The sequence below is a fragment of the Leptodactylus fuscus genome, chromosome 3 (assembly GCF_031893055.1).
Source record: "Leptodactylus fuscus isolate aLepFus1 chromosome 3, aLepFus1.hap2, whole genome shotgun sequence".
Classification (NCBI taxonomy): domain Eukaryota; kingdom Metazoa; phylum Chordata; class Amphibia; order Anura; family Leptodactylidae; genus Leptodactylus; species Leptodactylus fuscus.
This window is the reverse complement of record NC_134267.1, coordinates 107,915,105-107,940,460: the sequence shown is the minus strand read 5'-3', so window position 1 is coordinate 107,940,460 and position 25,356 is coordinate 107,915,105. Positions and strand designations below refer to the sequence as shown.

At 43.4% G+C, this 25,356-nt stretch overlaps 1 protein-coding gene across 1 annotated transcript in view; it reads left to right on the top strand.

The window, feature by feature from the left end:
• The window catches only part of LOC142198497 (uncharacterized), a 43,798-nt gene extending 19,988 nt beyond the window's left edge, over positions 1-23,810 (top strand). Inside the window, exons 5-12 of the mRNA XM_075269531.1 lie at positions 228-349; positions 1,586-1,814; positions 1,917-2,116; positions 4,803-4,958; positions 7,858-7,951; positions 13,982-14,116; positions 20,550-20,599; positions 23,600-23,810. Coding sequence (XP_075125632.1) covers positions 228-349; positions 1,586-1,814; positions 1,917-2,116; positions 4,803-4,958; positions 7,858-7,951; positions 13,982-14,116; positions 20,550-20,599; positions 23,600-23,810 — 1,197 coding nt within the window. The remainder of the gene's footprint in view (positions 1-227; positions 350-1,585; positions 1,815-1,916; positions 2,117-4,802; positions 4,959-7,857; positions 7,952-13,981; positions 14,117-20,549; positions 20,600-23,599) is intronic.
• The last annotated feature ends 1,546 nt before the right edge of the window (positions 23,811-25,356 follow it).

The following is a 25,356-nucleotide window of genomic DNA, read 5'->3' as shown; positions in this document are numbered from 1 at the left end:
TTATACTGATGTTATATTCACTTGTGATGGCCATTTTTCTAAAATGTGACAGATCAGCAACTGGCATAGTTTTACAGTTAATAAAGTTGTAGTCCCATTTTTATAGCATTGTAGGGATTAATGCCATATAGGGATTTGGGCCTAGTTATAGCAGGTGGTAAACATTCCTCCATTAATTTCCTAATAATTTCATGATTTTTTTTTTAATTTTATTTTTATCTATATAGCTAGAAAGTCAAAGGGAGTTTGTCCAGAAGGTTTGGCGTAATGGCCGAAAAGGGGGTGTTTATGACTTTGGTCTTCCACTTAATATTATAACTAAGCCCCTTGTCTCACTTAACATGAGCTGGTAAGTGTTTTTAATGGTTTGTTTCAGAGGGTGATAAATTGAGAAATTGGGGCACCTCCTCTATGTAAAATTACACTGTAAGGCTAAGGTCCCACAGGCCGAAACCACCTTGCTAAAGCGATGCAGGAACAACCGTGGCGGGAACACATCACGTTTTTTTTCCCGCAGCGCTTTGAAGAGAAAGTTCATGGAGTTTTCCTCCGCAGACTTTCTCTGTCCGTGTCCGTGCTGCAATTTTTTTCCGCAAAGTGGGCATGAGATTCGCATGAATCCCATCCACTTTGCAAGCACTGTAAAACGCTGCAATTTTTACTGCCGCAGTCAAATTGCAGCGTTTCCGGCCCGTGGGGACCTGGCCTTAGGCTAAGACCTCACTTTGCGGAAAAACAGCTTTTTTTGTTGCAGATTTTGCTGCGTTTTTTTGAGCCAAAGCCAAGAATGGCTACTAAGGGAATGGAAAATATAAGGGAAGTTCTTATACTTCTACCTTATGCTCAATCCACTCCTGGTTTTGGCTTAAAAAACACAGCAAAATCTGCAACAAAAAAAAGTTTTGTTTCCACAACGTGGCGACTTAGCCTTATAGCGGTATGATTGCAGAATACAAGAACTTATAGATCAGGAGAGCCCTCGAATAGCATTCTACTAGTACATTGTCTACCAATAAGTATTTGGACACTCATGCAAATGAAGATATCTGTGCTTGTGATGTACGTCACGTCTTCTGCCGTTAAATAGGAAACAGCTTTGGCATTAGTCGCATGCAAGATGCCACAAAGTGCAGAGTTGTCCGATTTCGAGAAAGGGGTAATTGTGTTGTACCACAGAAATGGTCGATTCTTAAGGGACATAGCAGGCGAACTGAATTACCCAAAATCGACAGTGGCCTATGTGATTACGAAGTGGAAGGTGAACGGTGATTGTCGGAATGTGCCCCGAGTCGGCAGACCCCCAAAACTGGGAGAAAGAGACTGACGGATGCTGGCCAGAGAAACCGCACCCAACCGAGCTTAAAATACACCAGGAGTTTCAACAGGTATCCGGGAGTATTGTGTCCATTAATACCATCCATAAGAAAGCATCTGCTGGGGTCTATCAACTATTGTATATGAATAAATGTTGTTTTTCTATTCTTCCACAGGTGTCCAAATACTTATTGGTAGACAGTGTATTCTAGTACAATCTAATAGCATTTACTTGCTTAAAAATCCAAATATGTTGTCTTTTTATCCACAGCCCTGCTTTAAAGAATATCTATCTCTTAGAATTTCATCCATCTCTGGGACTAGCATACCTAATCTCTCGTACACTGGACCACATTTTTACAGAGTTTCAGCAAATCTGCAACACAAAGACACCAAGACAGTCTTACATTGTGGAAAAAAAGCTCCTTCAGCTCGCACTTAAAGAGTGGTCAGCTCCAAGAGACCTTCATCATTCCTATACAGCAAATGTGCAGAAAGATGTAAGAGAGAATTCAGTGTTTGCGTGCACCATCTTTTCTTAGCTTACTGCAGCCATACATTTTTGAGGTGTTGTTTGACCTCATTATTTTCTTCTACTTTAGCTTTTTGAAGAGGTGTTGATAGATGATCCAGTCATAGTTAGAGAGATCTGCATGTCAGCACTGAACTCAGCTGATGAAGATAAAAAGCATGGCAGAGGAAAGCAAATCCATATCTTGGACACATTCAGCAAGATGCTAGAGCTCATCACTCTGCGTTACAGAATAATTGAGGCATCATTAGAAACGGCACTTCTCTCCAGGTCAGATAAATTTCGCCAGACAGCTCAAGGAGACTTAAAGTTAATACAGCCATTAGGGGGAAATTTATTCATGCAATTATGTACAAGGTGATGATAGTGAATACTTTTAGTTTCAGAGTTGTATCTAACGTTAAGGTTAACAAATACAAAGAGACTGTATGTGCGGGGGTTGGGCACAGAGATCTATAACAATGATAATATTACAAAAAATTTAAAAAAACATAAGAACCATTGTGAATTATTTTGATGGACATTTGTCTACTTTCCGTTGTACCATGTGCCCAACTGTGATATTAGTCACAATATGTGCTAACATTATCATTTTAGTTACAAGATTGGTGATAAGATAAGAGTAAAGAAAAGAATAACACAAGGCACAAGGCAGGAGTATGTTTTGTAATACATTATTTTATTATCAAGTTGCCTCTCAAGAAAATTTTGAGTTATGAGTGGCGATATGGATTCCAACAGAAAAAAAAGATGCATATATGTAACATTGGGCATGGCATAAGACTCATTACTAGGGAACAAATTAAGGCCGGGGCCCCACGGGCCGGAAATGCCGCTATTTGAGGAAAAAATCACGGCGTTATACAGTACAGGCAAAGTGGATGGAAATCATGCAAATCCCATGCCCACTTTGCATTTAAAACCACAGCATGGACATGCTGCGATTTCCAAAACCAGCACAGTTTTGGAAATCGCAGCATGTCAATTGTATCTACGGAAACGCCGGCGGCTTATAATGGTAACAGAAAGTCCGCTGAGGAAAACTCCATGAACTTTCTGTTCAAAGCACTGCAGGAAGAACCGTGATGCGTTCCCACCGCGATTCTTCCCGCAGCACTTTAGCGTTGCGTATCGTCCCATGGGACCTTAGCCTAAAAGGGACTTTACAGAAGATGGTATCTACTTATTTTACTTTGCATCTCTACTTTTGTCAGGCCAATCAAGTGATATTATCTAGTTTGTTTCTAAAACTGGTATTGGAAAATGAAGTACCATTTTAGTGTTTGCGTTTTATTAGGGAATAGGACTCTGCCATGCAAAATTTAACTGTAAGGCATCTTGCAGACAACCATGGGTGAGATCTGTGTGCTATCCGTGTTTTTCGCATATAGCACACTGACGCATTCATTTCTATGGGCACATGCACATGACCATGTTTTTCACTGATCAGTGTGGAGCTGTGAGTCCACGCTGCATCATATAGAACAGGTCCTATTCTGTTCAGTTTTTGCGGAACGGACTCGGCCATAGAAGCCTATGGGAGACTAAAAACCTAGGACGGCACACTGATGACATTCCATTTTTGCAGACAAGCTAGGAACATAATAAGGGTTATTCACACAGAGGAATTTGCCACGGATTTAGGGGCAGATTTCGCCCCCGAATTTGGGGCAGTTTCTTCTTGGAATCCACCTCCCATTTTTTTCAAAGGGAAGCAGAGATCAAAGCAGGAAGCGGAAACAAGAAGCATGCCGGGGATGCCATGGCTCGAGACTCCCTGCTGACTAGGCACATTCATCCGGGACTAATCAGTAGCAGGATGCCGTGACGGAATGCCACACCTTGTGGAAAAATATGTGCAGCGGATATGCTGCGATTTCTAAAACCATTACAGTTTTGGAAATTGCAGCATATCCATTATACATACGGAAACGCAGGCGACTTTCCTGTCGGTATAATGGAAGAAGAAAGTCTTCAAAGAATACCTCTGCGGACTTTCTGTGATAAACCTAAAGGTTAAGGCTTCACATCCAGAGATGTGGCAGAGCTGGCCATGCGCTGAGCTCTGCTACATCAGAGATGCATCTCTGGTGTAGCAGAGCTCAGTGCACACTCAGCTCTGCTACATCTATGGATGTAGCAGAGCTCAGCGCACACTCAGCTCTGCTACATCTCTGGATGTAGTAGAGCTCAGCACACACTCCGCTCTGCTACATCTCGGGTGTAGCAGAGCTCAGCGCACACTCAGCTCTGCTACATCTCAGGTGTAGCAGAGCTCAGCGCACGGCCAGCTCTGCTACATCTCTGGTGCAGCAGAGCTGTGCGCTCAACACTGCTACATCTGAGATCGGACCAGAATGGAGATTGCTGTGGACCGATGTTAGACTCCACCTCCTCCGGCAGAACCAGCATTGATTGGCCGAATGCTGTACTCTATATGGCATTCGGCCAATCAACGCTGGTCAATGCATTCCTATGGGAAAAAGTCAGCTCCCACATATCGTAATCTGACGGGGATCCCAACTAGATAGAGCCCCAAAGAGCTAGGTGAGTGACATTCCCCCCTAAATAAAGGTATTCCCTAGCTAATCCTGCCAGTACATCTATCCCTGTCTCACAGTCACATAGTTCACAGTGTCATATGACCCGGATATTAAATCCACTATTCGTATAAATTGGAGGTCACCTGATTTAGCTAGCCAATTACTTTTTCCAATTTTTTTTCGATGCCTCCGTTGTCGTAGTTCCTGTCCCACCTCCCCTGCGCAGTTATTGGTGCAAAAAAAGCGCCAGGGAAGGTGGGAGGGGATACAAATTTTTAGTGCATTTGCCTCGTGGTATTTGATTGTAATTGAATACCTCGAACGGCCTGATATTTGATCGAATATCAATTCGATCAAACGCCGTTCGCTCATCTCTAATTATAGGTGTGTTCATTTATAACATTGTTTCTTAGGGCGTATACAAGGTTTGCTAAAGAGATGGGATTTAATCCGTTTCACCTCTACTTAAGACCAGTCCAGTTTGAATTTGCATCACACAAGAGTCAAGGGGAACAGAAGCCCCCTATGTTCATCACGTCTCTCATTGAGGATGATAGTTGTGTGGACAGGTAGGTAAAGAGAGATTCTGATTTTAACAAATAAATATTCTTCTTTTTATAATGAAAAGTTCTACTTTCCAATCTACTTTTTGTATCACTTCCTCTCAGTTTACCAGATCTCTGCTTGCAGTCATTTATTATGTAACCTTACATGGCAACTTTGGCTGCTACTCCTGTCATGCAGCCAAAGATTTCCATGTCACCCTGCAACTTTTTTTTTTACAAATGTAAATAAGCAAATTGCAACCTTGAGTCGGCAGAGTTACAAAACGATTGAGCATTGCCAAGCTGGGAGTCACAGCCAAAGTCACTGTGTAGTCCTAGTCTTATTGTTCACTTCTAGATGATAAACACATGTTCTGGTTATATAATGGTGTGCTTATTATGTTGCAGAATTGTTATGGATTTTTACTGTGGATTTAACCCTTCCAAGCACAAAGCATATTCAGTGATAAAATTCATATTCAAGGAAAAAATAGAAATGTCACACCTACACTCACCCTTAGAATGCATTGTTTCAAAACAGTTCAGTTTTTCTTCAAAAAAAGTTTTTCATATGAGAACATAATCTAGTTAGGCCCATTTCACATCTGTATTCGGGTTTCCGTTTGGGGCGTCTGCTAAGGGATTCCCTAAATTGAAGCCTAATCCGCATAAAAAGCGGCTACCTTATGAAACCTGCGGACCCCATAGATAATAATGGGCTCCGTATGGTTTCCGCCTGAAAAAGGTGAAAAATGCGAAGAGAAAATTGCTGGTTGCAGCGCTTTTCTCTCTGCTTTTTTCATGTGGAGAGGGGAATAGAATTCCCGAACGTAGTACAAGTGGTGGCGTGAACCCAGCCTTACTCCTTACTGTTTCAGGGAATTGTTGATACACTTGAGGGCATCTTCTAAGTAGTTCATTTATACAGTTGTGCTAAAAAGTTTACATACCTATGCTGATTTTTTTTGGGGGGGGTTGTCCTTTTTTCAGAGAATATGAATGATAGCACAATATTTTTTTTCTACGCTCATGATTAGTAGTTTGGTGAAGCCATTTGTTGTCAAACTTCTTTGTTTTCTGTTTTTGAATCATAATGACAACCAAAAACATCAAAATGATCCTGTTCCAAAGTTCACATACCCTGGTGATTTTGGCATAACATCATGCCCAGAAGGTGACACAAAGGGGTTTGAATGGCTACTAACAGTAACATCCTCGCCTGCGACCTGTGTGTGGATAAAAGCAGAAAAGTGAGTTTCTGGGATCCAGACAGACTGTTGTATCTTTCCTCCAGCCACAAACATTTCTGAATTGTGAACCATGGGGAAACCAAAAGAATTGTCCACGGATCTACAGGAAAAGGTAGTTGAACTGCATAAAACAGGAAAGGGATACAAAAAGGTATCCAAGGACAATAAATGGCAATCAATACATGGCTTCAACCAACCACTGACCATGAGTGGAGAAAAAGTTTTTGTGTTATCCTATTAATATTAAAAGGTGAGAGTTTGTGAGTTTGGATGTTTGTGGGTTTGTGTGTTTGGATGTTTGTTCCTCAATCACAGCCAAACGGCTGAATGGATTTTGGGGAAATTTCACACACACACACACATATTTGCCAGGAAAAGGTACTAGGCTACTTAAAATGTGGGTCACTCACCCCAAATTGCCACTGTGACCCTCCAAAGACCCCTCCGGGCTCGGCTGTAAAAGCTGGCATTCCGCCAGCGCCGGTCTGTCCTCGCACCTCCTATTGGTGCATGGCAGGCTATAGAGCCAGGGCTGTGGCACCATAGGTTGGGGGCTGAATGTGGGCGTGCCGATTGAGCAGGGACACAGTGAACAAGATGGCGGCAGCCCACATCGTCCCGGAGCCGCAGCTATACTAGGCCACCTGCACACATCGCGGACGGAGGAGACTGCTGCACCCGACACTCCACATACAGGGGGAGGGGGGTGTCCCCAGGGATCAACCACATTCCCCAGCTTCATGTCCCCCTCCTACATCGGCCCCAGTGTAGTAGCACTCACCTTGGCAATGCTCCCCCGCTGCTCTCTCCGCTCGCTCAGTACACATAGTTCTCGGGCTGCTGCCTGTGTGTGTCGCAGCAGAACGCGGCCCGGCGTCATAGCAACTTGACGCCGGGGCATCGCTATGCCACATATAGGACACGCACAGGCAGCAGCCCGAGAACTATATGCACTGAGTGAGCGGAGAGAGCAGCGGCGAGGGAGCATGGCCAAGGTGAGTGCTACTACACTGGGGCCGATGTAGGAGGGGGACATGAAGCTGGAGGCAGAGATGGAGGGACAAGAAACTGGGGCCAGAGATGGGGGGACATGAAGCTGGGGGCAGAGATGGGGGGGACAAGAAACTGGAGGCAGAGATAGAGGGACAAGAAACTGGGGGCAGAGATAGGGGGGGACAAGAAACTGGTGACACAGATGGTGGGACAAGAAACTGGGGACACAGATGGGGGGACAAGAAACTGGGGGCAGAGATGGGGGGGGACAAGAAACTGGGGCCAGAGATGGAGGAACAAGAAACTGCGGAGACAAGAAACTGGGGGAAGAGATGGGGGGACAAAAAACTGGGGACAGAGTTGGGGGACAAGAAACTGGGGGCAGAGAAGGGGGGACACGAAACTAGGGGGAAGAGATGGGGAGGACAAGGAACTGGGGGCATAGATGGGGGGACAACACATATAAGCGGTTCAACGCCACCGCCAACCCGCAGACGGGTAACTGCTAGTCATTCATATTCTCTGACAAAAAGACCAAAAACCTAAAAAAAATCTGCTGGGGTATGTAAACGTTTTAGCACAACTGTACCTAAGGTAGCCTGTAACTGTACTTTCTTAAACACTGTTATGTAATATTATGTCTGGTGTAAATGAGGTTTCATATTTTTTTCCCCATTAAGATACCTACCATCATCACAGCTCCTTGCTATTCATGAGGTTGATGACAATCAGATTGGGAAATTCTCTTTTTTGACAAGAGAAGGTATAATACAGGTGAGTGGGCCACAATATAGTTACTATGATAACTGTAATATGGACATTACCATTTTAATGTATAATTAAATGTATTGGTAATGTATAAGAACACATTCTAACTAGAGATGAGCGAACACTAAAATGTTCGAGGTTCGAAATTCGATTCGAACAGCCGCTCACTGTTCGAGTGTTCGAATGGGTTTCGAACCCCATTATAGTCTATGGGGAACATAAACTCGTTAAGGGGGAAACCCAAATTCGTGTCTGGAGGGTCACCAAGTCCACTATGACACCCCAGGAAATGATACCAACACCCTGGAATGACACTGGGACAGCAGGGGAAGCATGTCTGGGGGCATAAAAGTCACTTTATTTCATGGAAATCCCTGTCAGTTTGCGATTTTCGCAAGCTAACTTTTCCCCATAGAAATGCATTGGCCAGTGCTGATTGGCCAGAGTACGGAACTCGACCAATCAGCGCTGGCTCTGCTGGAGGAGGCGGAGTCTAAGATAGCTCCACACCAGTCTCCATTCAGGTCCGACCTTAGACTCCGCCTCCTCCGGCAGAGCCAGCGCTGATTGGCCGAAGGCTGGCCAATGCATTCCTATGCGAATGCAGACTTAGCAGTGCTGAGTCAGTTTTGCTCAACTACACATCTGATGCACACTCGGCACTGCTACATCAGATGTAGCAATCTGATGTAGCAGAGCCGAGGGTGCACTAGAACCCCTGTGCAAACTCAGTTCACGCTAATAGAATGCATTGGCCAGCGCTGATTGGCCAATGCATTCTATTAGCCCGATGAAGTAGAGCTGAATGTGTGTGCTAAGCACACACATTCAGCACTGCTTCATCAAGCCAATACAATGCATTAGCCAGTGCTGATTGGCCAGAGTACGGAATTCGGCCAATCAGCGCTGGCCAATGCATTCTATTAGCCCGATGAAGTAGAGCTGAATGTGTGTGCTAAGCACACACATTCAGCACTGCTTCATCAAGCCAATACAATGCATTAGCCAGTGCTGATTGGCCAGAGTACGGAATTCGGCCAATCAGCGCTGGCTCTGCTGGAGGAGGCGGAGTCTAAGGTCGCTCCACACCAGTCTCCATTCAGGTCCGACCTTAGACTCCGCCTCCTCCGGCAGAGCCAGCGCTGATTGGCCGAAGGCTGGCCAATGCATTCCTATGCGAATGCAGACTTAGCAGTGCTGAGTCAGTTTTGCTCAACTACACATCTGATGCACACTCGGCACTGCTACATCAGATGTAGCAATCTGATGTAGCAGAGCCGAGGGTGCACTAGAACCCCTGTGCAAACTCAGTTCACGCTAATAGAATGCATTGGCCAGCGCTGATTGGCCAATGCATTCTATTAGCCCGATGAAGTAGAGCTGAATGTGTGTGCTAAGCACACACATTCAGCACTGCTTCATCAAGCCAATACAATGCATTAGCCAGTGCTGATTGGCCAGAGTACGGAATTCGGCCAATCAGCGCTGGCCAATGCATTCTATTAGCCCGATGAAGTAGAGCTGAATGTGTGTGCTAAGCACACACATTCAGCACTGCTTCATCAAGCCAATACAATGCATTAGCCAGTGCTGATTGGCCAGAGTACGGAATTCGGCCAATCAGCGCTGGCTCTGCTGGAGGAGGCGGAGTCTAAGGTCGCTCCACACCAGTCTCCATTCAGGTCCGACCTTAGACTCCGCCTCCTCCGGCAGAGCCAGCGCTGATTGGCCGAAGGCTGGCCAATGCATTCCTATGCGAATGCAGACTTAGCAGTGCTGAGTCAGTTTTGCTCAACTACACATCTGATGCACACTCGGCACTGCTACATCAGATGTAGCAATCTGATGTAGCAGAGCCGAGGGTGCACTAGAACCCCTGTGCAAACTCAGTTCACGCTAATAGAATGCATTGGCCAGCGCTGATTGGCCAATGCATTCTATTAGCCCGATGAAGTAGAGCTGAATGTGTGTGCTAAGCACACACATTCAGCACTGCTTCATCAAGCCAATACAATGCATTAGCCAGTGCTGATTGGCCAGAGTACGGAATTCGGCCAATCAGCGCTGGCTCTGCTGGAGGAGGCGGAGTCTAAGGTCGCTCCACACCAGTCTCCATTCAGGTCCGACCTTAGACTCCGCCTCCTCCGGCAGAGCCAGCGCTGATTGGCCGAAGGCTGGCCAATGCATTCCTATGCGAATGCAGACTTAGCAGTGCTGAGTCAGTTTTGCTCAACTACACATCTGATGCACACTCGGCACTGCTACATCAGATGTAGCAATCTGATGTAGCAGAGCCGAGGGTGCACTAGAACCCCTGTGCAAACTCAGTTCACGCTAATAGAATGCATTGGCCAGCGCTGATTGGCCAATGCATTCTATTAGCCCGATGAAGTAGAGCTGAATGTGTGTGCTAAGCACACACATTCAGCACTGCTTCATCAAGCCAATACAATGCATTAGCCAGTGCTGATTGGCCAGAGTACGGAATTCGGCCAATCAGCGCTGGCCAATGCATTCTATTAGCCCGATGAAGTAGAGCTGAATGTGTGTGCTAAGCACACACATTCAGCTCTACTTCATCGGGCTAATAGAATGCATTGGCCAGCGCTGATTGGCCAGAGTACGGAACTCGACCAATCAGCGCTGGCTCTGCTGGAGGAGGCGGAGTCTAAGGTCGGACCTGAATGGAGACTGGTGTGGAGCGATCTTAGACTCCGCCTCCTCCAGCAGAGCCAGCGCTGATTGGCCGAATTCCGTACTCTGGCCAATCAGCACTGGCTAATGCATTGTATTGGCGTGATGAAGCAGTGCTGAATGTGTGTGCTTAGCACACACATTCAGCTCTACTTCATCGGGCTAATAGAATGCATTGGCCAGCGCTGATTGGCCGAATTCCGTACTCTGGCCAATCAGTGCTGGCCAATGCATTCTATTAGCTTGATGAAGCAGAGTGTGCACAAGGGTTCAAGCGCACCCTCGGCTCTGATGTAGGAGAGCCGAGGGTGCACTTGAACCCTTGTGCACCCTCAGCTCTGCTACATCAGAGCCGAGGGTGCGCTTGAACCCTTGTGCACACTCTGCTTCATCAAGCTAATAGAATGCATTGGCCAGCGCTGATTGGCCAATGTATTCTATTAGCCTGATGAAGTAGAGCTGAATGTGTGTGCTAAGCACACACATTCAGCTCTACTTCATCGGGCTAATAGAATGCATTGGCCAGCGCTGATTGGCCAGAGTACGGAACTCGACCAATCAGCGCTGGCTCTGCTGGAGGAGGCGGAGTCTAAGATCGCTCCACACCAGTCTCCATTCAGGTCCGACCTTAGACTCCGCCTCCTCCAGCAGAGCCAGCGCTGATTGGCCGAATTCCGTACTCTGGCCAATCAGCACTGGCTAATGCATTGTATTGGCTTGATGAAGCAGTGCTGAATGTGTGTGCTTAGCACACACATTCAGCTCTACTTCATCGGGCTAATAGAATGCATTGGCCAATCAGCGCTGGCCAATGCATTCTATTAGCGTGAACTGAGTTTGCACAGGGGTTCTAGTGCACCCTCGGCTCTGCTACATCAGATTGCTACATCTGATGTAGCAGTGCCGAGTGTGCATCAGATGTGTAGTTGAGCAAAACTGACTCAGCACTGCTAAGTCTCTGCATTCGCATAGGAATGCATTGGCCAGCCTTCGGCCAATCAGCGCTGGCTCTGCCGGAGGAGGCGGAGTCTAAGGTCGGACCTGAATGGAGACTGGTGTGGAGCGATCTTAGACTCCGCCTCCTCCAGCAGAGCCAGCGCTGATTGGTCGAGTTCCGTACTCTGGCCAATCAGCGCTGGCCAATGCATTCTATTAGCCCGATGAAGTAGAGCTGAATGTGTGTGCTTAGCACACACATTCAGCTCTACTTCATCAGGCTAATAGAATACATTGGCCAATCAGCGCTGGCCAATGCATTCTATTAGCTTGATGAAGCAGAGTGTGCACAAGGGTTCAAGCGCACCCTCGGCTCTGATGTAGCAGAGCTGAGGGTGCACAAGGGTTCAAGTGCACCCTCGGCTCTCCTACATCAGAGCCGAGGGTGCGCTTGAACCCTTGTGCAGCCTCGGCTCTGCTACATCAGAGCCGAGGGTGCGCTTGAACCCTTGTGCACACTCTGCTTCATCAAGCTAATAGAATGCATTGGCCAGCACTGATTGGCCAGAGTACGGAATTCGGCCAATCAGCGCTGGCCAATGCATCCCTATGGGAAAAAGTTTATCTCACAAAAATCACAATTACACACCCGATAGAGCCCCAAAAAGTTATTTTTAATAACATTCCCCCCTAAATAAAGGTTATCCCTAGCTATCCCTGCCTGTACAGCTATCCCTGTCTCATAGTCACAAAGTTCACATTCTCATATGACCCGGATTTGAAATCCACTATTCGTCTAAAATGGAGGTCACCTGATTTCGGCAGCCAATGACTTTTTCCAATTTTTTTCAATGCCCCCAGTGTCGTAGTTCCTGTCCCACCTCCCCTGCGCTGTTATTGGTGCAAAAAAGGCGCCAGGGAAGGTGGGAGGGGAATCGAATTTTGGCGCACTTTACCACGTGGTGTTCGATTCGATTCGAACATGGCGAACACCCTGATATCCGATCGAACATGTGTTCGATAGAACACTGTTCGCTCATCTCTAATTCTAACACATTTCTGAATCTTGCATCTTTTTTTTTCTGGAAAATGGTGGAGAATCAAATCAATCAAACAATTCACTATTCTGATTATCTAACGTGATTCTATGGCATGTCCTGCCGAGTGTCTTACAAAGACACAATGTGGTGAAGATGCTGTCTAACTAAGCAGTGTTAGCCAGTGAATGCTGGTCACCATGATGTCTACCGTTGATTTCCCCTGCATTTAAGAAAGACATGTCCATGTCTGGAAGAATAAGGAGTTAATTGGGCACATTGTACAGGGACATTTCTGGGACTGCCCTTTTTCCCTGGACATATGTAATACTGGAAACACCTGATGTTTGTGACACCAAATGTGTCTCTACCTGAACAGGATTCTTTACACGATGCCATGGTGAGATCCATCCAGTTACTACATAAGAAAGCAATTCATTGGACTGTAAAGCTGGATCAATGCATACATGGCAATAAATTGGACTGTGCTGTCACTTTTTTTTCGCCCTAAACTGGTCCCAATGTGTGTAGCATCAGGCAAAGACCTTTCTTCAATAATCTCAGTAAGCTTTCTCTGAAAAGTCAAGGTTATAAGCTTTGAAAACCTTAGACTGGCATTTGCAAATTTAACATAAGTAGTCAAGGGGGCAGGGAGAAGCTTCATCTTGTCTTGCGGTCATTGCTCTAAATCCCACCTTGTGAGGCCTGTAGTTTTGTAGGGGATTAAGCTGAGCACTGACGGTGAGGGACATGTCACATCATGCCACACAATCTCTGATAAACAATATTCCAGGGTAAGCTTTGTAATTATACACATTGTAAACTTCATCTTAATACTCTACTGGCAGCAGCTCATACAGATTATTATAAGAATGTCGTTGTCAGAGGACGCTCTGTAACGTTAGGTTCACACCTGCGTTCTGGTCTCCGTTCTATGGTTTCCGTCTTCTGCATGCCAGAAGACGGAAACCATAGACCGGGTCCGGCCGTGAGCGGCGGTGAGCGTTTTAGGCTCTCCGCCGCGAAACCGGATTTTTTTTATCCGGACACAGAGTACTGCATGTCCGACTCTGTGTCCGGATTATAAAACCCGGTTTCGCGGCGGAGAGCGCAAAACGCTCACTGCCGCGCACGGCCGGACAGCTTTCTCACCCATTCAAATGAATGGGTGAGAAAGTCTCCTGCAGGTTTCCGTCTCCTGCCTCTGTTTTAGGCAGGAAACGGAAACCTCAAGTACGGAGAACGGGCGCAGATGTGAACGAGCCCTGAAATGTCTTACTATGCTCTGTGATATAATGGTAACTTACTGTGCAGGGATTAGCAGGATTGTTTTACTTTACTTCAGTTCATCTTTGTATTTCCTTCCAAGTTACTCAATAAATGTGGAGCAGAGAATATGCAGGTGGTGCTTGCCTGTCAAGTAAGCCAGAAGAATGCCCTTCTATCTGCCAGTCAACTGGCCTCATTCTGTTATATGTCATCCTGGAGCTCTCTGGATATGAAGGTTAGCCATCCTACTTTATTACCGTATATATTACATTCACAAATATGTTTCAGAAAAATGCTTTCTAAAGAATCTATAAAAACCTACATACTGTACATTACATGTGTAATATCTTACTGAACGTGTCACTTCATTTAAATACTGATACCATATTGTTAAGTATGGTTATGCATACAGATGTGGCATTTTTTTTTTTATGTAGATTGTGAGCCACACATAGAGCTCACAATGTAAATTTTTTTCCCCCTATCAGTATGTCTTTGTGGAATATGGGATGGAAATCCATGCAAAACGAGAACAAACAAACTCCTTGCAGATGGCTTTTTGGCCTTGGCGGTATTTGAATACCAGGACCCCAGTGCTGCAAGGCTGCAGTGCTAACCACTGAGCTACCGTGTGGCCCCAGATGTGGCACATTTTGTATGGCAATGGGTTTACACTGTCTATAAGTCTAGAGATATTATTGTGATATGTCTTCATGTAGCTTCTTTCCCACATAATACATGGTTGAGGACATTTGTAATGTTTTACCATACAGACAGCCTTACCTCTCCATACCTTCTTGCATTTTTTTTTAGGAAGGAGAATTATCAGTACAGCGCCAGTTTAGCTCCTCTACAAGTGAAAGAAGTTCTACATCTTGGTCAGTAGTTGAAAGTCAGACATTCATTTCTCCAGTACCTCATTCTAAGATTCCAATACGGACACAGCAGTCATGGAAAAGGTACTGATATTAACGTTGAGCTCCTATGATATATCCAGCAATATCAATATGCATTTTAAAAATGTCATTGTTCCATCACATACGAGATGTAGAGCACAGCATTGTGGTGTGTGTATATATATCCTATTAATATTATAAATGTGAAAGTTTGTGAGTTTGGATGTTTGTGGGTTTGTGTGTTTGGATGTTTGTTAGTCAATCACGCAAAACCCGCTCGACCGATTTGGCTGAAAGTTTCCACAAACATAGTTAATACACCCGATTGCGCAATAGGCTACTTTTCGTCACAATAGCGCACATACGTTTGTGCCAGGACCCCCACAAAACCCAAACTCACACCACCATCTCTGCAATCTCACACACTTTGGACCATAGTAAGCCCCAAAATTCATATTGCCCTCTACAGCCTAGCCCCTAACCCCACACAATCACATATACATATACTTTACCACTTTGCCCCTCACCTTAACGATACTGCAGGAGGCTCTCTTTAACCCTCCAGAGCAGCCATGTTTGCCGACCCCCACCGCTCTGACAATCCGCGACACCGCCCACCCATGTCAATACCCCTAGGAAGTCTAATAAATGCAAAAAAAAGTTTTAAAAAAGTAAAAAAAAAATATAAAAACAAATAAAAAGGATTAAAAATTCAAATCACCCCCCCCCCCTTTCCCTAGAACACATATAAAAATAGTTAAATACTGTAAAACACATACATGTTAGGTATCCCCGCGTCCGAAAGCGCCCGCTCTACAAAGCTATACAAATATTTTTCCTGTTCGGTAAACGCCGTAGCGGGAAAAATGGTCAAAAGTGCCAAACCGCCGTTTTTTCACTGTTTTGATTCTGATAAAAATTTGAATAAAAAGTGATCAAAGCAATAAAATTTCCCGAAAATGGTAGAACTAAAAAGTACACCCGACCCCACAAAAAAAAAAAAACGCCCTATACATCCCCGTACACGGACGTATAAAAAAGTTACGGCTGTCGGAATATGACATCTTTTCAAAAAAATATTTTTTAACACAGTTTTGGATTTTTTTAAGGGGTCAAAATGTAAATAAAACCATATAAATTTGGTATCCCCAGCATTGTAACGAAACACAGAATACAGGGGACATGTCATTTTGGTTGCACAGTGAACGCTGTAAAACCAAAGCCCGTAAGAAAGTCGCAGAAATGCATTTTTTCGTCAAATCCACCCCATTCAGAATTTTTTCCCTGCTTCCCAGTACATTATATAGAATAAATAATGGTGGCATCATGAAGAAAAATTTGTCCCAGGAAAAATTAAGACCTCATATGACTCTGGGAGCGGAGAAATAAAAAAAGTTATGGGGTTTAGAAGGAGGGGAGTCAAAAACGAAAATCAAAAAATGCCATCGACGGGAAAGGGTTAACTTCAAATACTTCTGTCCCAAAGTCACTATGTAAAGTTTCTCACAACACCGTATAGCAGCTCAAATACAACTTAACTTCAACACAAAAGTCTCACGTATTCTCTGAATTACAGCAAAAACAAGATACAAACTTACATTTCATATCCCATACCTTATACACAGTACGAAAACCTTACCCCATGCCTGTCTATACCCACTTCTACAATCACCGCAGACGAAGTCGCGGGTACCAGCTAGTATATATATATATATATATATATATATATATATATATATATATATATATATATATATATATACACACTCACCGGCCACTTTATTAGGTACATCATGCTAGTAACGGGTTGGACCCCCTTTTGCCTTCAGAACTGCCTCAATTCTTCGTGGCATAGATTCAACAAGGTGCTGGAAGCATTCCTCAGAGATTTTGGTCCATATTGACATGATGGCATCACACAGTTGCCGCAGATTTGCCGGCTGCACATCCATGATGCGAATCTCCCGTTCCACCACATCCCAAAGATGCTCTATTGGATTGAGATCTGGTGACTGTGGAGGCCATTGGAGTACAGTGAACTCATTGTCAAGTTCAAGAAACCAGTCTGAGATGATTCCAGCTTTATGACATGGCGCATTATCCTGCTGAAAGTAGCCATCAGATCTTGGGTACATTGTGGTCATAAAGGGATGGACATGGTCAGCAACAATACTCAGGTAGGCTTTGGCGTTGCAACGATGCTCAATTGGTACCAAGGGGCCCAAAGAGTGCCAAGAAAATATTCCCCACACCATGACACCACCACCACCAGCCTGAACCGTTGATACAAGGCAGGATGGATCCATGCTTTCATGTTGTTGACGCCAAATTCTGACCCTACCATCCGAATGTCGCAGCAGAAATCGAGACTCATCAGACCAGGCAACGTTTTTCCAATCTTCAATTGTCCAATTTCGATGAGCTTGTGCAAATTGTAGCCTCAGTTTCCTGTTCTTAGCTGAAAGGAGTGGCACCCGGTATGGTCTTCTGCTGCTGTAGCCCATCTGCCTCAAAGTTCGACGTACTGTGCGTTCAGAGATGCTCTTCTGGCTACCTTGGTTGTAACGGGTGGCTATTTGAGTCACTGTTGCCTTTCTATCAGCTCAAACCATTCTCCTCTGACCTCTGGCATCAACAACGCATTTTCGCCCACAGAACTGCCGGTCACTGGATGTTTTTTCTTTTTCGGACCATTCTCTGTAAACCCTAGAGATGGTTGTGCGTGAAAATCCCAGTAGATCAGCAGTTTCTGAAATACTCAGACCAGCCCTTCTGGCACCAACAACCATGCCACGTTCAAAGGCACTCAAATCACCTTTCTTCCCCATACTGATGCTCGGTTTGAACTGCAGGAGATTGTCTTGACCATGTCTATATGCCTAAATGCACTGAGTTGCCGCCATGCGATTGGCTGATTAGAAATTAAGTGTTAACGAGCAGTTGGACAGGTGTACCTAATAAAGTGGCCGGTGAGTGTATATAGGTGTGTATATATTGTACGCCGATGGCTGGTCAGGTAATGGAGGGGGTGTACATCTCACCCAGACTACTCAGGTGGGTGAGATGAGAAAACTCCAGGAATGTTTGTTCTCAGCAGACAACTTTCGTCTGCTGAGCATTTTGGTAAATGCTCAGTACTGGGCTGATTTTTAGGAATGACAGGTAGGATTGGTAGTGGGACCTGTCATTCCACCCCCCTCCAGTCCACACTTTGGGGATGTTCCGGCAGCGACTCATCTACGGAGTCTCCTCGTCAAGGAGGCTTAAGAAGTTGCTCCAGCAGTAACACTTGGGCAGAGCTTGGCTGGAGAACTGACGGAGAGGTAATATTTTTGGAGCTGTGTCCTGAATTATTCAACTGGCTGTTTGATTTCTGTGATTCTAGGTGAGGTAACCTATTCTATGTTTACTTAGAGCCTAGCCGGGCAGGGATTTATTTTTGTATTGTTTCCTTTTGTTGCTGCACTACCTTTTTGAGTGAAAATAAACTCTACCTTTGTTTTGGACTGAAGAAACTGGACTTATGTGTCTATGCCACCCCACCTAGCAACCCCAGACCCTAACAATATATATAAAATCTTTATAGCACTATGTAAGGATTTCATACCTATATGTACGACCATAGAAGAACCTGGATCACGATAGCTCTGACTAAGCATGTACATGTTATTGTGTATGTTATGTCACTCTACTGTATGGGTTCCAATTATATGATGTATTGGTCAATGCTGATGTCATTCCCTTTCTACTATGCTGTGATGTATTCCCATCTCATGTATATGAGCTCAATTTGTCTATTTTTTTTAAAATGTAGATTGTGAGCCCTACATAGAGCTCACAATGTACATTTTTTCCCTATCAGTATATCTTTTTGGAATATGGGATGGAAATCTCAATTTGTCTAGTATATAAAATACTGAGTTTATTTAAATTCCTTTCTTTTTCCAATTTTCATGATTTTAGAGACATTCTATACCGGCCACATTCTGTGTATATATGTTGTTTCCCTTGGTTATGGCCACAATATAAACTGCAAACCCTTTCCCACTATTATTTTGGTTCTATTTCACCTCATCTTACAGGTAAAACTCCAAAAAAAATTACAATTGTGACTGTGATTATGGTCTATTGACCTCCGGCAACAAAGTAAATCACTCCCCAATATATAGACATTTAGTGCATTTGTAACAATATGCATCCCAAATCTGCAACTCACAGTGCTGCAAGAAGTACAATTATATAGCGTGAAGGGAACATGTATATGAGTTTGTACTGCCCAAAATTGCAGAAAGGCAAAGGAAGCTGGGAAATAGTAGATCAATATAAGGCCTCGTCCACATCTGCGTTGGTAATCCGTTTGGGGGAGTCCGCATGGGGATCCCTCTGAACGGACTATCGAACGCAATGGGAAGCGGTATTTTGCTGTAGAGTGATGACATCATAATATTTTCTGTAAAAAGACCTAATGTTTGTTTCATTGTACGTTTATTCCAGACTTCCTGAAGCATTTGTTTCAATTCAATTAGAAAAAGTAGGTCCTCGGGATACAATGCTGAATATGTTTCTACAAAAAAAACAAGCCATGGGAACAGCTATGAGAAATCCTGTAAGAAACCCTGTTGTTCAAAATAATGTTTGTTTTGTTTTAAAAACTTGGGGCAATTCTTTTTTTTTTTTTTTTTTCCAAAGAATTTTGTTCTGATTCCTATATTGTTCATACAGTGTGTGCTTTATGGCAACTACAATGTATGGAAGTCAATTGACAGATATATCACAGATATTAGTCCATCTCCAGGAATAGATGGACTACAGCCCCTTGATCCAGAAACCATGGAGTGTTAACTTTATCTTTGTTTATAGTGTATGATATCACTTTCCTGCCTTGTCTAGGCCTCTAGCAGTATCCAAAATTTTACAAACTCAAACTCATGTATAAATTCATATATCATTTAACATACTGTGTGTAAATATACAGTATATGTATGTATATATATGTGTATATATATATATATATATATATATATATATATATATACTGTATAGTTAAATAGTATGACATTTTTAAATACTGCATGCAGACGGTCATGTTCTATCAGCAGCTGGTAATATAGACCTTAAGAACCTACCCATAGATAAATGGTGGAAATGTTTTATTTTTAGCTAGTTTTATTACCATCCGTAAATGTTACAATGCTTCATTTTTTATTTCAGCAGTTTGTCTATACAATATGTTTCACTCCACTTGGTCAGTAAATTAGAACATCAGACAGTACCCATTTTTACGTCCCTACCTTTATATTTCAGTCGACATATTTCCTTGTCCCTGCTGTCGTCCATCTGTCTAAGTGCCACAGGCCATTTACAGCAGCAGGATCAATGGTCTTTATACAAATATCCATCTCTATGCTGTATTTACGGTGATATTTATATTCATATTACCCCCTGAAGTTTTCCTTGGCACTTTAAAGTGAGCTTTAAAATCTCAGCTGTTCTTCCAAGGTGTTTTCCTGGAGCAAGGTTCGGCAATCCGTGTTCACTTTATAGATGTGTACTAGCAGTCAACAAGAGGATCACTGACTTCGTATACACTGTAGCAGTTTCCGAACACTGGATATCAGTGACCTGTAATGCAAAGTTTACTCAGAGATTGTAAGTGGTGACAATACTGATCACATGGGCAATACTGTATAGTAACATAACTTGTTTCCTTAAACTGTGTAAACAGTTGACATTATAACATATGCTAATAAAATAAGCTTGTATGTTTTGCAGGAGGAAGTAGAAAAGGTGAAGAGAGAACTTATAATGGATTATTGCCAAAAGTAAGTTAATGTGAAATAGTGTGTCTGCATTTTGTTGGTATCTGACCAGTATGCCATTCACTCCTTCAGTTATACCAACATAGTAGATGAGAATGGATAAAGACACAAATCCATCAGGTCCAACCTATAAACCCACCAAGTATTGGAATGGAATTCAGCACTCCCTCTAAAGCAGGGTCTGATGTTAACAGATGCTAGCGATGTGCAAAAAAAGGTGCATGTAATAAACATCAAAAGTAGGAATGCATTGAATTGGACCCTTCTGGGGTCTTCTATTGCCTGAAGATAGTAATATATGCCACATCTCTGCCCAAGCTTCTAGTCTCCATAAATACCTCTGCAATATTACGCTATCCTGCTCAGAGTTGACTACTTTAGAGAGCTTAACTACAAATATTGAGATTTTACTCTGAAATACCTCTAACAGGTCATTTGTAAAAATATTAAGGGATGAAATCCACTACTGACCTCTATGGCTCCTCACTGATGACTGTGAACCTAAGACTACATTCTCACTAGCTCTTGCTCTATGTTCAGGGATCTCATTCCCCATTCCTCATTCTAGCACACTCCTTTTTCGAGCCCTTAAGCACTTGCCAGATTACTAAAGCTTTAGTAACATCACTGTGACCCCACATATTTAACATAATATTGTAACACCATCCAAGCCCACAATACTGCCAAAGACAAAGACATGTCAAAGACAAGACATGTCAGCCCCCTCCTTGGATACAGTATCCCATCGTCCCCACGAGGATGAGATAAATGATGCACCAACCTCAATGAACTAAGATCTTCTTTTGGGACTTAGAAACGTTGGAAACGTTGGAAAAAAGACCCGCCATCTGACTCAATTCCACCTTGTTTCTAAGCTTCAACCTAGCTAAATCTACATTTTCTACTTGCAATTTTAAGTTCCCATATATGAACAAAACAGAAAAGGACTGATGTGGAATGAAAATCTGCAATCTTTGGTGCGAAACTTTGCTTCATGTCTCCTGGGATAAAGTTTGATCCACAGCGCCATTGCAAGGATGCTCACTGACATTTTCTGTTGCACCACTGGAACCAGGCCTAAGTAACTCTTTTGCCTATCTGAAAATAGTTAAGTGTCTAGTGAGCACCCTAACAGGTGAAACTTACAGGTGATGACAAACCGTCAATGTCCTGTTTTATAAAATCAGCAGACTCCAGTAGGTTGCAGGGCCACTGTGCCCAGGATTACTTCCCAGGAAAAATGAGAGGTTGTCTATGAACAAGGATCAATGGGAGTCTGAATGCCGCTTAACTCCAAATAGCTAATCCATAAAAGAAATTATCTCAACCTGCTTAGACTGGGGCTGTGAACGCCTGTAGGTCCTGATGAGACTATCACTTTACCTTTGAGCTCCATATGTGAAAAAAAAAAAATACTTGAAAAATGTTAAATCAGAATTCACACTAACAGCATTATTAGACTATGTGCAGAGTGTGCCTCTGGTAGTGATGGCCTGCTGAATTATCTGGGATGGAGGATCAGGTAGTGAGTTTTATATGGGTTGTTTAGAGGATTACCTGTCATGGCGCCAATGATGGCTCCTCCTGCTATGTCTGTTTGGCCCTGAAGTGGAAGACGTGAAGCTGAAAATATCCTGAACTGCTCTAGGAGTCCCTTCTTAGCTCTGGGACTGCAAACATGGTGATTTCAATGGCAACATTTTGCACTGCAGTGTCTCCTTTGTGGGTTGCCCTGTGAATGAGTTGAAAAAGAAGATGAGGGCAAGAGGGAAACTGTTTTGTGTAGACCTCTCTCCCAACACATATGTGGGTATATTACGAGTAGATCCTACAGCTGCTTCACGTTGGCTTCTGTCTTGTATAAGAACTGGGAGCTTTTAGGGGGCCACACAGTGGCTCAGTGGTTAGCACTGCAGCCTTGCAGCGCTAGAGTCCTGGCGTTATTCCAAAAAAGACATACTGATAGGGAAAAATGTACATTGTGAGCTCTATGTGGGGCTCACAGTCTACATTAAATAAATAAATAAATAAATAAATAAATAAATAAAAGAACTGGGAGCTTTGGTGCCACATTGGCCACCTATGGAACAACAGTGGGAGCTCTCCCAGTGCCAGAGAAAGAAGAGGGGTCAATAGCAGTATGCCTGCCACTAATGCTGGGGCCTGCAGAGTTACTGCGACCAGCAAAATACACTACCCTGGAGTTCTGAGGATGAGAAGAAGGGAAAACTTTGTTGGGAGACTGCAGGCAGGAAAGGGGCACTGGGAAGGAACATGGTGAAGGGGAGGGGGCATCCTGGGTAGCAGAACCCACTGAAGCAGTTCTGTAAGTGCATGCAGGATGTTTGGCTTGAGTGGAGGAGAGCCCTGGCTGGCTGTGCTAAGGCCAATGCAGCACCCTCCTGGATCAACCTCTTTAACGACATTCTTCTTCAAGTCATTGGCTATGTGGATGGAAACTTCACACTGCACAGATGGAAGACGTCTTGCAACAGCAGAAGGTAGGAAAGGATGCACTTCCTGCTGATCCAAGTATTTATTTATTGCAAGAACCCTTCCTTCCAGAACCCCTGTAGTCAATCCATTCTATGCTTCTGCAATTTCCTTAGAAAACCTTTAACCCCTACATTCCTAGATACATGCGTTAAACACTTTAGTGCCCTCAATGATGTAACAAAAACCGTTCCTCTCTGCAATAGTGGTGCTTGCCTAATATTCTCTATATTGTCGAATTTAGTACATCTTTGTTATTTTACTTAAATTGATAACCACTATTGACTATGAAACACATTACAAATTTCCTATTAGGGAGCATTCACACGGAGTAACTCCTGGCGTGTATTACAGCCGTACACGCTGCCGTTACGAGCGCTCCCATTGAAGTGAATGGGAACTGTTCGGCAGCCTGCCGTAGCGCCGGCGTGTACGGCTGTAATACACGCCCGGCGTTACTCCGTGTGAATGCTCCCTAAACTATAGAACTCTGTTTTATTTGATATCTAGGTTAAGCAGAAGATTTTCTACATACTCACTTCGAGGACAAATCATCGCTTACTGCAACAGCTTGAAACAACTTCTGGAAGACTTTCCACTTATTAATAAAACATATTTCATTGTTGGTCAACCTCAAGAGAAAAAAACAATCATTAAAGAGGCCCCCCAGGCAGATCCCAGGTTTGTGGATGTCTACGCTGTGTACGATTTTGGTGACTAAGCTTTACCTACACTTAGAGATGGACGAACTAATTTATCACAATCCAGATTGCTTGGTTTTTAACTAAACTGACCAGTTTTAACATCGTAGTGACTCACAAGATGGATGTCTCTTCTGTATTTTTCTGTGCAATACATGTGGCGGTGGCCATTTTAGTTCATCCATGATTTTTCACAGAGAAATTGTTTCACTGTGAGGTTCTGGCACCACCTGACATCAGCTGAATTTTAGGAATATCAACTACAGGCAGATTAGTGATGGAAATAATAGATAGGATGGAGTGAGGGAACAAATCTATGCTGCTGTAAGCCTGAAAAGCAACAGCCTACAAACAATGGATGATTAACCCTTTCATTGCCAAATAATCTAACTTTGGCTAAACCTCACTGCCACTCATGTTAACACAGCTACCACCACTGCCACCACTCAGCCAGACATGTCCCAGAGCCATCACATTTCACTATACCACACTGTTGGTGCAAGAGTGTTGGCAATAAAAAAAAAATTAAAAAAAAACATTTTGATTTTACATTTGCGTCCACAAAAGGATCAATTTTGACGTGTTTTTTTTTTTTTCATTTGAAAAGTCAATTCTTCATCACTTTTTTCAACTAGGTTCACTGCCATGAATTTGTGTTCCAAAAAACGACAAGCTTGCAGCACCTACTTCCTATCAGTTTAATGTTGTTGTAATGCACATCACACCAGCCTATGTAAACACATAGAGGAAATATGGGCTTGTCATAATCCGCACCAGTCCTATGCTGAATATTTGCATAATTTGGATATAGATGATACATAAAATGTATTTCCCTGTTATGTTGTGTTAGTTTCTTTCTTTCCATTTACATATATGTTATCTCTTCTGATCCCCAGAACATTTCAGGAGCGCCCACATACCTTCCTTTCAGAAGACGGACAAATTTTTATTAATTTGTGGTATATCCCTTATTCATCCGAAGTACTTTCTATGTTTAAGATCCTGCCAGAAAAAGTATGTTGGAATGATATTTAAAATTGCCATTAACATATGATGTTTTTTTTCTTTTAGTATATTAAGGAAGTAAACAGCTTCTATAGATAAAAAGAATGTGGATCTTATGTCTAATTTTAAAAGCTTTTAAATACTGCAACATGCTATGTATCAATTTAAAAAAAAAAAAACGGGCTGAAGGTCTTTCTCTGCACTATAAGGAGTCTGATAGCAATATAACACTTTCTTGAAACTGGCCTAGTTAGTGAGAGCAGGGCCAATTATATCATTTCTGCTGCCTCAGGCAAAAATTGAAATGGCATCCCCCAATGGGACGAGGAGAGCTTGACCTGACTAAGCCTCCACCCCCTTGACCTCAAAACCCTAATTTGCATATTTAATAAAAGCAATTTTTCTAAAGATAGACAGTGTTCAGAGATTATGTACATAATGTTGGGCAGCAGCTGGGATGTCCTCTAGGGTACTGCTGATGGTTTTAGGGGCAAAGTTGTGATGACAGGGTCCCTTTAATATTATTCTAAAAGCCCTTGACTAGAACTTGGCACATCCTCA